Source organism: Lipotes vexillifer, unplaced genomic scaffold (genome assembly GCF_000442215.2).
Source record: "Lipotes vexillifer unplaced genomic scaffold, Lipotes_vexillifer_v1.1 scaffold1016, whole genome shotgun sequence".
Classification (NCBI taxonomy): Eukaryota; Metazoa; Chordata; class Mammalia; order Artiodactyla; family Lipotidae; genus Lipotes; species Lipotes vexillifer.
The window spans coordinates 687,026-701,769 of NW_006769290.1; the positions used below are offsets into that span (position 1 = coordinate 687,026).

General features: G+C 42.1%; 1 protein-coding gene across 4 annotated transcripts in view; it reads left to right on the forward strand.

The window, feature by feature from the left end:
- Window positions 1-11,597, forward strand: part of NFKBIZ (NFKB inhibitor zeta) — a 31,135-nt gene extending 19,538 nt beyond the window's left edge. Inside the window, exons 1-13 of one of the 4 annotated variants that reach the window (XM_007445551.1) lie at window positions 838-1,259; window positions 3,565-3,704; window positions 4,227-4,257; window positions 4,380-4,483; window positions 4,582-4,725; window positions 5,098-5,363; window positions 6,293-6,398; window positions 6,788-6,934; window positions 7,127-7,190; window positions 7,481-7,650; window positions 8,534-8,644; window positions 8,775-8,942; window positions 11,302-11,507. In XM_007445551.1, coding sequence (XP_007445613.1) covers window positions 971-1,259; window positions 3,565-3,704; window positions 4,227-4,257; window positions 4,380-4,483; window positions 4,582-4,725; window positions 5,098-5,363; window positions 6,293-6,398; window positions 6,788-6,934; window positions 7,127-7,190; window positions 7,481-7,650; window positions 8,534-8,644; window positions 8,775-8,942; window positions 11,302-11,355 — 1,794 coding nt within the window. In that variant the 5' untranslated portion in view covers window positions 838-970 and the 3' untranslated portion in view covers window positions 11,356-11,507. Of the gene's footprint in view, window positions 1-837; window positions 1,260-3,564; window positions 3,705-4,226; window positions 4,258-4,379; window positions 4,484-4,581; window positions 5,364-6,292; window positions 6,399-6,787; window positions 6,935-7,126; window positions 7,191-7,480; window positions 7,651-8,533; window positions 8,645-8,774; window positions 8,943-11,301 lie in introns of those variants that run through there. The other 3 variants (XM_007445548.1, XM_007445550.1, XM_007445549.1) reach the window with 3 other exon arrangements.
- Window positions 11,598-14,744: the final 3,147 nt, after the last annotated feature.

A 14,744-nucleotide genomic window follows, 5' to 3' on the forward strand; every position in this document is an offset into this window, starting at 1 on the left:
CAGTTATGCAGCATAAATAAATTACATATATGTAAATAGACACATACATGTATGTATACTTGTCATTTTGCTAAGACGTATTTGTTTCAGTATGGAAGTTTACAGGACACCGCTTTTTATTCCTGGCCTGCATCCAAAAAAAAAAAAATTGTTGCCCGGATTATAATTTGAGGACAGAAAAAAATGGCTTCAACATCTCTCAGTTTGGGATTTGGCCAAAAGGTACGTTGGCAAACGCTTACTAAACTGAGAGGAGACGGCCCTTTAAGAACCTCCTGGGGACTCCTTGTCTGGGAGACGCCTCGACTGGGGCTGGCGAGAAGCTCGGTGCAGGGCGGCGGGAGGGCTGCGCGGCCCGCACCTTCCAGCACTTTCCTCCGCCACGGAACCAGGCCAACCTGTTCCCACCGCCGCCTCCCGCCTCCTCGCCACCCAATACGGGCGAGGCCCACGCCACGCGCCCTCTTCCCGGGCGCCTAGGCCAGGCTCGGAGCGCGCCGAGGCAGCGCCGGCCCCGACATCCGTCGGTTGGCGGCCGGGGCGGGGGTCCGAGGGCCAGGAGTCCACGTTCCATCGAGGTTTCTAGGCGAAGGGCAGGAAAACAACTGGTCGGCCTGGGCGGGGCCTGGAGGGCGGAGCGAGGGCGGAGGGCACGTTGCCTCATCCTGTACATTTTACTGGAAACGGGGCGCATCCGGAGGAGGGGCCAGGAGGCTGCCCAGACGCCGCCAATGGCCCGGCCGGGCGCGGGGGAGGCCAGCAAGGCGGTGGCCTCTTCTCTCCGCCCCTGGCCTCGAAGGCCGGTTAAATAGTCGGGCAGCCCCGGGCCACGCCCGTGCTCGCGCCGTCCTCCAGCCGATAGGTCCCCGAACCTATCACAGCCACAGCCACAGCCGCAGTCGGGAGGCAGCCGCGCGCAGCGAACCGGTGGCGCAGGTGTCTGGGGTCTCCGAGCACCGAGCCCGAGAGTATGATCGTGGACAAGCTGCTGGACGACAGCCGCGGCGGAGAGGGGCTGCTGGACGCGGCTGGCGACTGCGGCCTCATGACCAGCCCGCTCAACCTGGCCTACTTCTACGGCGCATCGCCACCCGCCGCCGCCCCCGGCGCCTGCGACGCCGGCTGCTCGTCGTCTGGGCCCTCGGCGCCCGGCTCGCCCGGCTCCGACTCCTCCGACTTCTCTTCTGCCTCGTCCGTGTCCTCCTGCGGGGCGGTAGAGTCCCGGCCGAGAGGCGGCGCCCGTGCCGAGCGGCTGCAAGGTACCCACCGGCCCCGGCGGGGCGGCCCCAAGACTCCCATTTGCGGGCGGCCCACCCGCGGGGAGGGGTGGTCTGGGCCGCCCAGAAGCGAAGTACCTCGGCTAGGTGTTAGGTGGCCTCGGCGCCTGCTTTAGCGGAGGTACATAATCACACTGGCCATCATTATTAGGCCACTACTGGATGCCTTGTCCCGTGCTGGGCGTAGAATATCACTCGACGCCCTTTGACCGTCTGTGAAATCTGGGCGCCGTCTAGCTGGCCTGGTAGCTTGAAACACACAGCTCTGACTTCGGGTGGGGGGAATGCACCACGTTGGGTTTTCTCTTTTTTTAAAAAAACACTTTTATTAAGGTATAATTCACATACTATGGCGAGGTTTTGGATCTGATGTAGGTGTACCTTTTTCTTGTGGATGTTTTAATGAAAGGCTGTAGCCGGCGATAAGGGTTTGGGTACTGTGTTGAAGGTCGTGATTTATTTCTTTCTAAGTACGTATTTGTGGAAATTTTAAGTAAAAGGACTTTATAAAGAAAAGAAACCGATATTATTAAGATGTAAGGTGAAGCTGGACTGAAAACCAGTTTATACCTTGAGTCTGATTTTCCGAAGTCTGCCCAGAATTTTTCTGTTTTTGTTTTGTGTGCTTTAGAATGGTTGAACCGTCTGTAGCAGAGAAAGGCGTAACGTTTCCGTTCTGCGGCTGTGAATTGTTAGTTTCTTTTCTTAATGAACGGAGTTGCATAATTTGGGGGAAAACAGGATGCCGCTGTAGGTGAACCAAAGAACGTCTAGATAATCTCAAATTTTGGAAAATCTAATCAGCATGATTTTAAAGAGCGTTCTCTTTCAGGTATTCCCCAAGGCTGGCCACTCCTGTTTTGCTTGTGTTCTAGTTTAAAATGTGATTTGTCATTTTTATTTAAAAAAGTGATTTAAACCACTCGGTTGTATAACATGCTCCCTGTATGTTAAGTGTGTAGCAAATGCCAAAATTGTGTGTGTATTTAGACCCTTTTTTTCTCCACATTTGGCCTTCATCTGGCTGAAACTATTTTGTTAGTTCTTTGGTTTACCATAGGGGATTTCTGAAACTGAATTTTTCTCCCTGTGACGTTGAGTTATTAACTACTGTCATTCCAGAGAAATACCGTGTTAGATTCTGGCAAGATATTCTTAGACTTAAACATAAAACTAACTAGTGTTTAGTTTGCTCTATCATTGAGTTGTTTCTCTCATGTATTTGATTTTATATATATATATGTGTATATATCTATATATTTAAAATTATGCCTTGTTTTTTGTCCCATCTTATTTTTTTCCATTCTCAATGGGGTTGCTGAATTATTCATTTCCTGACTCTTTGTGTGTTTACTTTGTGTTCAGCTCATCCCAAGAGGTGGTGACATAGTAGTGGTCAGAGTAGAATGCTGTACTCATGTACTGCTTTTTTTTTTTTTTTTTTTTTTTTTTTTTTTGGGTGGATCGCGGGCCTCCTCATGGCTCACGTGCCCAGCCGCTCCGTGGCATGTGGCATCCTCCCGGACCGGGGCACGAACCCGTGTCCCCTGCATCGGCAGGCAGACTCTCAACCACTGCACCACCAGGGAAGCCCTCATGTACTGCATTTTAAAGTGTATTTTAAAGCTTAAGTATGAAATGAGATTATTTCCTTTTTACTTGGAAGACCTATGTGAACAAAAACAGTCGGTGAGGGGAAATCCTGTGTGCATATGGGGAAATGCGTTTAAGCTCAGTGAATTTATGTAGCTTTCTTGGCGTAGCTGAACTGAGGGAAATAATAAACTGAGACATTGTTAAATGTTAGGCTTTGGTACATTGAGATCTTTGGAAGAAGTTTGTTTTGTACCTTCTTAGGTGAGTGGAATTGATAGACTTTAAAATTTCTATGTGGACATAAAGCCTTTGGTTTGAAAAGCTAAAAATTTATCATTTATTCCTTGCTCCCCCAAGGTTTTTCAAAAGTCTAGAATAATTACAGATTTATGAGAGTCAGGGTGGCAAAATCTGTGATCCTGTTTCATGGGTGGATAGGGCTGAGAGACAGAGAATTAATTTGGGTTTATCTCTCAGCTCTGGGGTTCCCTGAAACAATATTTTTATGAGCCTTAATTCCTTAGGCTTCCTGGTCGGGAAAGGTATGAGGCAAGCGAGTTGAAGAGGCTTTGCTGTCTGTTAGTTGGGAACTTTATAACGTTGGATAGCTATGCTTTTGAGACTATTAATATTCATGTCTGTGAAGACACTTAATTGGGACATGTTTTGTTTTGTTTTGTTTTTTGAACAGTTGAGCCCCATATGGGGGTTGGAAGGCAGCAGAGAGGACCCTTTCAAGGTGTTCGCGTGAAGAACTCGGTGAAGGAACTCCTGTTGCACATCCGAAGTCATAAACAGAAGGCTTCCGGACAAGCTGTCGATGATTTTAAGGTGGCACCTAATTTATTTGTTTTGGGTTGGGGGATAGGGAGGTTAGCCTGTCAGTGTTATTACTCTCTGCTAACCTAGGTTGGGCAAGTCTTTTGTAGACCACAAAGTCCGTAGTACAGAGAGCATATTTGTCCTGCTGTCTGCTATATTGCTGTCACTTGGCCCACTGCTAGGCACTTGGCAGGTGTGCAAGAGAAATTTAATGAATAAATAAATGAAGGCAAGTTGGGGGCAAGGAAATTAATGTGGTTCAGTTAAAATGGAACATTTTGACTAGAAAGGGAAAACTCAAGTGGCCTTATTAATTTTATCTTAACCTGAGTTGAACTAAGGTAAAAGTGCAATTGGGGGAAGTTGCAAGGTAGGATGGAAATTAACATAGAAAATAAATATTGCTAGAATACCTATGTCAAAGGTTTATGGTGAACTGTAAAGAGGGGTAGAGATAAGTCTGTTTGTTGATGTATGTTAATCAGGAAACCATTTATCACACACTAAATTGGAAACTTTTTTTCCTTATAGACACAAGGTGTGAACAGAGAGCAATTCACAGGTAAGAGTTACCTCTATTTATAATATCATGGGGGCTGTAGGGTAAAACAGTGTAGTGTGATTATGGGTAAAAATTTGTGAAATAAAATTATCACAGATTCCATATTCCTTTCTTGGGTATAGAATTGAAGAACACAGTTTCATGTAGTGGGAAAAGGAAAGGCCCTGAATTATCGTCTGATGGACCAGCTTGCAAAAGACCAGTTTTGTTACATACCCAGTTTTTGGTACGTATCTCAACTATTTTCCTCTGAATACCCATTGGAAATTATTCCTGGAATAATTTTGGAAGGGAGTGCGCAACTTATTTTTTCTCCCTTTCCAGACGCCGCCTCAAACACCCACACCCGCGGAAAGCATGGAAGATGTCCATCACAATGAATCCAAACAGGACAGCAGTGCTGATCTGCTTCAGAGCATTATCAACATTAAGAATGAATGCAGCCTGGTTTCCCTGAACACTGTCCAAGTTAGCTGGATGCGCCCTGTGGGGGTCCCTCCGAGCTCCCCCCACGAGCAGTGTCAGGACTTCCACGGAGGGCAGGTCTTCTCTCCACCTCAGAAATACCAACCCTTCCAAGTCAGCAGCTCCCCACACATGATGGATCAGGCTTCCATGTACCAGTATTCTCCACAGAACCAGAACGTGCAGCAGCTGCCGCCACAGCACTACACCCACAACCCAGCTCTGGAATACAGTCCTTATTCCAGAACTTCCCAGTCCCCCAGCTATGAACCAAACATCTTTGATGGTCAAGAACCACAGTTCTGCCCGAACCAAAGTTTTGCATCCCTTCTAAGTGATCCCAGGGAATCTGAGAATATTGCTGTTCCCCCACAGACTGCCCCCAGCGTTCAGCAGCAAAATGATGCCCACGTGCAGAACTTCAACATGATGTCACACAGTGCCTGCGAGGCCCTGGCGAGGCATGATGCAGGCTCTGCCCCTTTAAACACACCACTGCCCTTCCCGAGCATCGTCGGAAATCCAATGAACACCACACAGTTAGGGAAGTCATTTTTTCAGTGGCAAGTAGAGCAGGAAGAAAGCAAATTGGCACGTATCTCCCAAGACCAGTTTCTTTCAAAGGATGCAGATGGTGACACGTGAGTATGTCCCTTTATCTCATTGAGCTGATTTGGTAAGCCATGCTTGCTGTACATAGTGGGCACAGAATTTCTCTAGGGGATGCCAGCTTAGATCTGAGTAAGTGGTTGGCTAAACAAGATGACTAGTGGGCGTAGAATGATAGTTCATATTTCAAGCGAGAGTTTTCCTTTCTTTTTTTTTTCTGGCTGAACAAATTACCTGTTCTAAATTAATAAAAATGTACATGTCTTTGAATAATTGGTTTTGAAAGATTAGCATAGATTGTGTCTGTAGAGCAAAATCAGTTAGATCATGGTTAGTTGGTCATGATCAACTGTGAGTTGATTTGTAGATTGAATACTGATCTGTCCTGACATCTTTGTGGTGTTGGGCAAGTTGTTTTTGTTTTTGTTTTTTGTGGTATGCGGGCCTCTCACTGTTGTGGCCTCTCCCATTGCAGAGCACAGGCTCTGGACATGCAGACTCAGCGGCCATGGCTCATGGGCCCAGCCGCTCCGCGGCATGTGGGATCTTCCCGGACTGGGGCACGAACCCGTGTCCCCTGCATCGGCAGGCGGACTCTCAACCACTGCGCCACCAGGGAAGCCCTGGGCAAGTTGTTTAACCTCTCTATGCCTCAGTTTCTGGGCATGTAAAATGATAATACCTCCCTCAGTGGGTTTTTATGAACATTAAGAATAATGGATTTAAAGCAATCAGCGTGGTGCCTGGCATACTTCTTTTTTCTGGTAACCTAATTCATATTGTTGCAACTCAGATGTATTGTCAGCATAGCAGAAAAGACAAATTATGCTCTGTACTGTTTGATTTGAGTACACCAACATATCAAGAAAGGGGCTAAAGGAAGAATTTTTTTTTTTAAAAGGATGAACTTAGTGAAATAAATAATTCACTTCTTTTCTTTTCCTTTTTTTTTCCCCCTCAGGTTCCTTCATATTGCTGTTGCCCAGGGGAGAAGGGCACTTTCCTATGTCCTTGCAAGAAAGATGAATGCGCTTCACATGCTGGATATTAAAGAGCACAATGGACAGGTGAGGATCTTGACAGAGGGAAATGGCAAAGTGTGGTCATGGGGACAAGATGACGGCCGGTCTCATATTTATGTGTAGATCATTTCAGAGTTCCAGACCAAGAGAGTTTAGTTAATATTAACCTCTGGATGTTGACTCTTTGTCACTGCCAACCTTGAAGTTATTAACTTTAACTTTGTAGTTATTTGACCAAAGACTAATTGGGTATAATAAAGCTGCACCCTAAGCTTATTTTAGTTTCCTTGTGTTACAGTATCTTATTGCTTATTAACGGGATTTATTTTCTCTATGTGGAGTTTTTTCCCCTCAGTCTTAGTTTAGGTTCATATTCTTTGTTACTATAGTGTTATGGGTTTTAAAAAATATTTTTTTCCTCTGAATGTCCACAGAGTGCCTTTCAGGTGGCAGTGGCTGCCAATCAGCACCTCATTGTGCAGGATCTGGTGAACCTCGGGGCCCAGGTGAATACGACTGACTGCTGGGGAAGAACCCCCCTGCATGTTTGTGCTGAGAAGGGCCACTCCCAGGTGCTTCAGGTAAGAGGCAGCGAGCCAGGCTCCCATTACCATAGGGCCAAAGGGGTACAGCTTGGATATTAGGAGTTGGATGTAGATTGCCTGTTGCAATGCTCTCTTTTGAGTTGACTTACTCCTTTCTTGGAACACTAGTAGATAAGTATTTGTGTAGTTTGTCTTTTGCTGATAGATGTCTGTTTTTAAATTCTGCAGGCAATCCAGAAGGGAGCAGCGGGGAGCAATCAGTTTGTGGATCTGGAGTCAACTAACTATGATGGTAAGTGATTGATGCATTATTGGGTGAAGAAACATTCAGAGAGAGGGGCCCATTAATTCTAAGGGTATTCAGTTCAATACCAATAAGGAAGGGAGGTAATTAAAGCTAAAATATTCTATAGATAAAATTAGCACTAAGACCCAGTGGAGGGATTACTCAGATTACCTTACTAGTTCTTGTGAAGCCCATATGTAGGTCATGTGAGAGGCCACCCTCAAGGTTTGTAATTATAGAACAACTAAAAGAATTGATGGGATGCTTGACCACTGATTTCTTATGCTTTTTTCTAGGCCTGACCCCTCTACACTGTGCAGTTGTGGCCCACAATGCTGTGGTTCACGAACTCCAGAGAAATCAACAGCCCCATTCACCTGAAGTTCAGGAGCTTTTGCTGAAGAATAAGAGTCTAGTTGATACAATTAAGTGTCTGATTCAAATGGGAGCCGCAGTGGAAGCTAAGGTAAAATTCACAGAAGAGTTTGGAAATGGGATGTGGGAGAGACGTGGTTATAGCCAAAGACCTTCTTCCCAAGTATAGATTAAAACTTTTCCCCCTTATTTTATTTCTGCCATCTTTTTAAATTAATGGAGTAACAATGTATGGATAGTTAAGCTTAGATTTTAAAAGATCACCTCATCTGCTTTCTTGATTTGCTTTTAATCTATGGATTATTATTCAAAAGATCATTTAGCTGTGAAACGAATGTCTTTATTTGAAAGGAAAAGAAAATGCTTGAAATTGGTATTTTCATTTTGCTTCCATTGTTATACACAGATACTAAAGGTAGTGCATTTTGTAAGGGTTTCTTCATTGTTGTTGGATCTGGACTTAATCTTCTGTTTTTTAAACTGGAAAATATTTTATTATCTTTAAATTTGAGGTTTATTTGCTGAGTATTTGCTGTGTACAAGGCTGAGGTACTGAGTTAGGGGCCCTAGGGGAAAATACCTAAATCATAAGCCACTTGGGTCCTTGGGGAGCTTACTGTCTAGTAGAAATGGTGAGAGATATAGCTAATTTTAAGTCTACAGGGTGGCCACCAAGTCTGGAAACATAGGCGAATACACAGTAAGTGTTTTTTTATATTACAGCACATGATAAAACAGTACAGTCTATGTTTCTATATTTTATGGCCACCCGGTATACAAGGGTAGATGTGGTAAAAGGGAATTAGGAGGAATGAGAGATTCCATGGAGCTTGGGTTGCAGGAAGGGTTTGTGGAGAAGGGGGCACTCCGAGTGAGTCTCCAAGGGTGAACCAGACATGAGAGACTGGGTGAGAAGCATATCCAGGGCGTGGTTTCTGGATGTTCATTTTTTTCCCCCTCTTGCCTTTGACAAGGATCGTAAAAGTGGCCGCACAGCCCTGCATTTGGCAGCTGAAGAAGCAAATCTGGAACTCATTCGCCTCTTTTTGGAACTGCCCAGTTGCCTGTCTTTTGTGAATGCAAAGGTACTTTTAGAAGTGTTAAAGAACTGCACAAGATTTGGAATAACCTTCTTTATACCTTCTTCAAGCTTTTGAGCTGCTTTCATGAAAGTTCCCCTTCCTGATGGGTGTCGTTTTGTCTCTTTGTCTTTAGGCTTACAATGGAAACACCGCCCTCCATGTTGCTGCCAGCCTGCAATATCGGGTGACACAGTTGGATGCAGTCCGCCTGTTGATGAGGAAGGGAGCAGACCCAAGTACTAGGAACTTGGAGAACGAACAGCCAGTACATTTGGTTCCTGATGGCCCTGTGGGAGAACAGGTGAGGGCCACAGAAGGGAGAAGAAATACTTTTAGGCATTGTTCCGAAACATAAGGGGCAGGGGCCAGCTGGCACTCTTCAGGTGGGCTTTATCAACATCTGTGTCTCAACAGTGGTCACTGTAGCCCTTTAGAGTAAATTGCTTTGTCTCCAAAGGAAGAGTAAGAAATTTGAGGGTTTATCCATGGACCCCAAATGGTCAGAAGTCAGGTAGTCTTTCTTTTTCTTTCAAGACACAAACTTGGGTTTGGGCTAAGTCAGAATGGTTTGACATTTGGAAGTTGATGAAAGAGGAGGAACCAAGGTTCCTGCACACACTGAAGAAAGAGAATCTTAGTTTTGTGAGTAAGTGATGAGCCTTCAAATATTGTGCATATTAAATGAGTCAGTATTTGTATTCAGAATAGTCCCAGGCACATAAGTGGGTGCTGCTCAGTAAACATTAGCTGTTAACAATGATTTCTATCTACTAACTGATCCTAAATAAAAAATGGGAAGGTTATTTATGTAATTTAGAACCTAGAAATATTTTATACTATAAATAAAATTATGCTTTTCTCATCATATGGTTCTACTGGATTGGCCAGAAAGTTCGTTCGGTTTTCACTGTACGCTGTTATAAAAAAGTTGAATGAACTTTTTGGCCAACCCAATACATTATATTTGGGGATTGAACAGTTTCATATGACTAAACTTTTCTTGATAACAAGAACTGACTCTTTTTAAGAACTTAAAATATATATTTTTAATTTATTTTTGTAAGCAGCAGGTTCTTAATAGTTATCCATTTTATGCATATTAGTGTATATATGTCAATCCCAATCTCCCAATTCATCACACCACCACCAACCCCCCTAAACATTTTTCATAAAGACAGGATCTAGCCAACTCCTTTTTCTTTTTTAATCTAAGGGTGTAATTCATCTTAAAGAGGCACGCTTCTTCATTTTGTGATGCTTGCAGATCAGATTTTTTCCCTGGAGGAAACAAGAGATTGTGGCTGTGGGTCGTTACATACTTTAATAATCACAAAATAAAATCTATGGAATGCAATTTAGCCTTGCCTTTGATTTACAGCCCTCGCTATGACCATAATATTATAGTAACTCATATTTGTGGAGCTCTTTGTAGCATAAAATGAATCACTTGATGATTTGTAGAGTTTTCCTGTACATTATACCACTTAATAGTTAGGAAAACTTTGCAGGGTGAAGGTTCAGCTGGGAAGACTGAGACTCAGAGTGGGTCCAGCCATAGGGACCATCATTAAATAGTAAATGGCAGAGTCCTAAGCACACTCTTCACTTCTGGTTTGCTGTTTGTGGTGTGCAGTCATAGAGTGATGTTCTCAGGGAGTATTGAGCATGGAGAGCTGCTTGACTCTTTGCTAAATGTTCTTGGATTACTCTCCTTCCTGCTTTTGTATTTTTTGTGTCTGTGTGTGGAGGGAGGGTCTTTTCCTTTGCTTTTATTGTCAGACCATGGTCATTGTGTCTCCTTCTAGCAGCTGTCAGTTGCATCCCCTACTCCAGTCTTCTTTCTTCTAATTTGTTGCTTATCTGCTGTGGGCTGAGAGACAGATCATAAAATTTGTCAGGCTGGGGTATAAAATCAATTACTAGACTCTGAATGAGCCTGGGGGTTTCCTGTGATCCATATAGTCATGCACAGATGCTTTAATTCTTGGATGTCACAGCTATCTTGACTCGAAGGGCATTATAATTTACTTGTGTGTGTAATGTGGGCTCTCGGTTCTTGGTTGAGGCTGACATCAAGGTAGGTGAGATATTATAATAACCATGATTACTGCGTTATATTAAATGTTCTCACAAACAACAGTAAAGATTAGGAAAAGAATATAGGTCTTAGTTAAACTTTTGGAGATTTTCAACCTCAGATAATATTTTTATATTTTTATTTTTTATTTTTTTGCGGTACGCGGGCCTCTCACTGTTGTGGCCTCTCCCGTTGCGGAGCACAGGCTCCGGACGCGCAGGCTCAGCGGCCATGGCTCACGGGCCTAGCTGCTTCGCGGCATGTGGGATCTTCCCGGACCGGGGCATGATCCCGTGTCCCCTGCATCGGCAGGCGGACTCTCAACCACTGCGCCACCAGGGAAGCCCGGCCTCAGATGATTTTTAATGGAGATGCTTTACTTTCTTGTACTCAAAGATCATTATAGCAGGTCTGTAGTAAACTTTAAAAGGAGTTGTAGTACTTTTTTTGTCCCCTTAAAATCTTGACACATACTGTTGCATATTTCTTCATATACTTACTTACAAAGAAACTGAAGGAGATGTGGTACTTTGATCGTAGAAAAAAAAAAAACCCTTACAAATCCTATTGGTTTCCTTTCCAGATCCGACGTATCCTGAAGGGAAAGTCCATTCAGCAGAGAGCTCCACCGTATTAGCTCCATTGGCTGGGAGCCTGGTCAGCAATACTCACTGTCAGTTAGGCAGTCCTAATGTATCTGTACATAGACCATTTGCTCTGTATTGGCAAATGTAAGTTGTTTCTATGAAACAAACATATTTAGTTCACTATTATATAGTGGGTTATGTTAAAAGAAAAGAAGAAAAATATCTAATTCCTCTTGGCAGATTTTAATATTTCATACCCAGGTATCTGGGATCTAGACATCTGAATTTAATCTGAGTGGTAAAATTGACTTCAATTTAACAGTAGCTTTTGGGTAGGAGAAGGCTTTGATTTGTGGCATAAGGCATTGCTTATGTAGCTATTGCCAGTTTAAAAGGAGGTGAATTGTAAACTTTTTCTGTAAAGAAAAATGAAAGCATTAGGAAGTTAAAAAATAAATCTGGACATAGTGTTGAGGCTTCGTTTGGCCTGATGCAGTACCTGATAGTTATTGGTGTTTGAAAGTCTCTAGTCGTTGGACTAGATGGAGGGTACCATGGTTAAAGTTTGATCTTTGCAAACTGTATATAATTGTTATTTTTGTCTTTTAAAATATTTGTACAAATATTTGTACATTGGTCATTAACATGGCCACATTTGAAATGTGTAAATCAATAAACTAGAAAAGAACAAGTGGATTTTCACTATTTTTAAATATCATATGCATTCAGAGGAGCTGTGTAATCACCATCTCTGTAGATGAAACAGATGGAGAGTTGTTCCTTTAGTGGCTGGCAGAGCTCTGTTTGAATTGTAAATATGCTTTGAGATGCGATACATTATTTGTAGAGAATTGCATGTGTTAAAGAGAACACCTTTTTATGACTCACTTTCTAGAGTTTATGATTTACTTGCTCTGCTGGAATGTTTGTTTTACCTTTATAAGAACAACAAAAAGTCAATATTGAAACATGTTTTACTGGTTTTCTGTTGTCAAATAATGATAACGTACCATGATGTTTCATATTACCATTCAGAAAAAAAATGCCTAATTTTTTAGTAATTTTAATTCTAATAATATTATTTTGCTTATTTCTGGCATACCCTGAGGAATGTATTTGGCTTTGATTGTACATTAATTCTTTGTAATAAATTTGATTCATGAAAAACCCTTCTTTATTTCTTTTCTTTAAAAAAATTTTTTTTAACATCTTTATTGGAGTATAATTGCTTTACAATGGTGTGTTAGTTTCTGCTTTATAACAAAGTGAATCAGTTATACATATACATATGTTCCCATATCTCTTCCCTCTTGTGTCTCCCTCCCACCCTCCCTATCCCACCCCTATAGATGGTCACAAACCACTGAGCTGATCTCCCTGTGCTATGCGGCTGCTTCCCTCTAGCTACCTGTTTTACATTTGGTAGTGTATATATGTCCATGCCACTCTCTCACTTTGTCACAGCTTACCCTTCCCCCTTCCCATATCCTCAAGTCCATTCTCTAGTAGGTCTGTGTCTTTATTCCCATCTTGCTCCTAGGTTCTTCATGGCCATTTTTTTTTTTTTTTTAGATTCCATATATGTGTGTTAGCATACGTTTTTTGTTTTTCTCTTTCTGACTTACTTGACTCTGTATGACAGACTCTAGGTCCATCCACGTTACTAAAAATAACTCAATTTCGTTTCTTTTTATGGCTGAGTAATATTCCATTGTATATATATGCCACATCTTCTTTATCCATTCATCCATTGATGGACACTTAGGTTGCTTCCATGTCCTGGCTCTTGTAAATAGAGCTGCAATGAACATTTTGGTACATGACTCGTTTTGAATTACGGTTTTCTCAGGGTATATGCCCAGTAGTGGGATTGCTGGGTCATATGGTAGTTCTATTTGTAGTTTTTTAAGGAACCTCCATACTGTTCTCCATAGTGGCTGTACCAATTTACATTCCCACCAGCAGTGCAAGAGTGTTCCCTTTTCTCCACACCCTCTCCAGCATTTATTGTTTCTAGATTTTTTGATGATGGCCATTCTGACTGGTGTGAGATGATATCTCATTGTAGTTTTGATTTGCATTTCTCTAATGATTAATGATGTTGAGCATTCTTTCATGTGTTTGTTGGCAGTCTGTATATCTTCTTTGGAGAAATGTCTATTTAGGTCTTCTGCCCATTTTTGGATTGGGTTGTTTATTTTTTTGTTATTGAGCTGCATGAGCTGCCTGTAAATTTTAGAGATTAATCCTTTGTCAGTTGATTCATTTGCAAATATTTTCTCCCATTCTGAGGGCTGTCTTTTGGTCTTGTTTATGGTTTCCTTTGCTGTGCAAAAGCTTTGAAGTTTCATTAGGTCCCATTTGTTTATTTTTGTTTTTATCTCCATTACTCTAGGAGATGGGTCAAGAAGGATCTTGCTGTGATTTATGTCATAGAGTGTTCTGCCTATGTTTTCCTCTAAGAGTTTGATAGTTTCTGGCCTTACATTTAGGTCTTTAATCCATTTTGAGCTTATTTTTGTGTATGGTGTTAGGGAGTGATCTAATCTCATACTTTTACATGTACCTGTCCAATTTTCCCAGCACCACTTATTGAAGAGGCTGTCCTTTCTCCACTGTATATTCCTGCCACCTTTATCAAAGATAAGGTGACCATATGTGTGTGGGTTTATCTCTGGGCTTTCTTTCCTGTTCCATTGATCTATATTTCTGTTTTTGTGCCAGTACTATACTGTCTTGATTACTGTAGCTTTGTAGTATAGTCTGAAGACAGGGAGCCTGATTCCTTCAGCTCCATTTTTCTTTGTCAAGATTGCTTTGGCTATTCGGGGTCTTTTGTGTTTCCATACAAATTGTGAAATTTGTTGTTCTAGTTCTGTGAAAAATGCCAATGGTAGTTTGTTAGGGATTGCATTGAATCTGTAGATTGCTTTGGGTAGTAGACTCATTTTCATAATGTTGATTCTTCCAATCCAAGAACATGATATATCTTTCCCATCTATCTGTATCATCTTTAATTTCTTTCATCAGTGTCTTATAATTTTCTGCATACAGGTCTTTTGTCTCCTTAGGTAGGTTTATTCCTAGATATTTTATTCTTTTTGTTGCAAGGGTAAATGGGAGTGTTTTCTTAATTTCACTTTCAGATTTTTCATCATTAGTGTTTAGGAGTGCCAGAGATTTCTGTGCATTAATTTTGTATCCTGCTGCTTTACCAAATTCATTGATTAGCTCTAGTAGTTTTCTGGTAGCATCTTTAGGATTATCTATGTATAGTATCATGTCATCTGCAAACAGTGACAGCTTTACTTCTTTTCTGATTTGGATTCCTTTTATTTCTTTTTCTTCTCTGATTGAATTCACCTGTGAAGCCATCTGGTCCTGAGCTTTTGTTTGTTGGAAGATTTTTAACCACAGTTTCAATTTCAGTGCTTGTGAT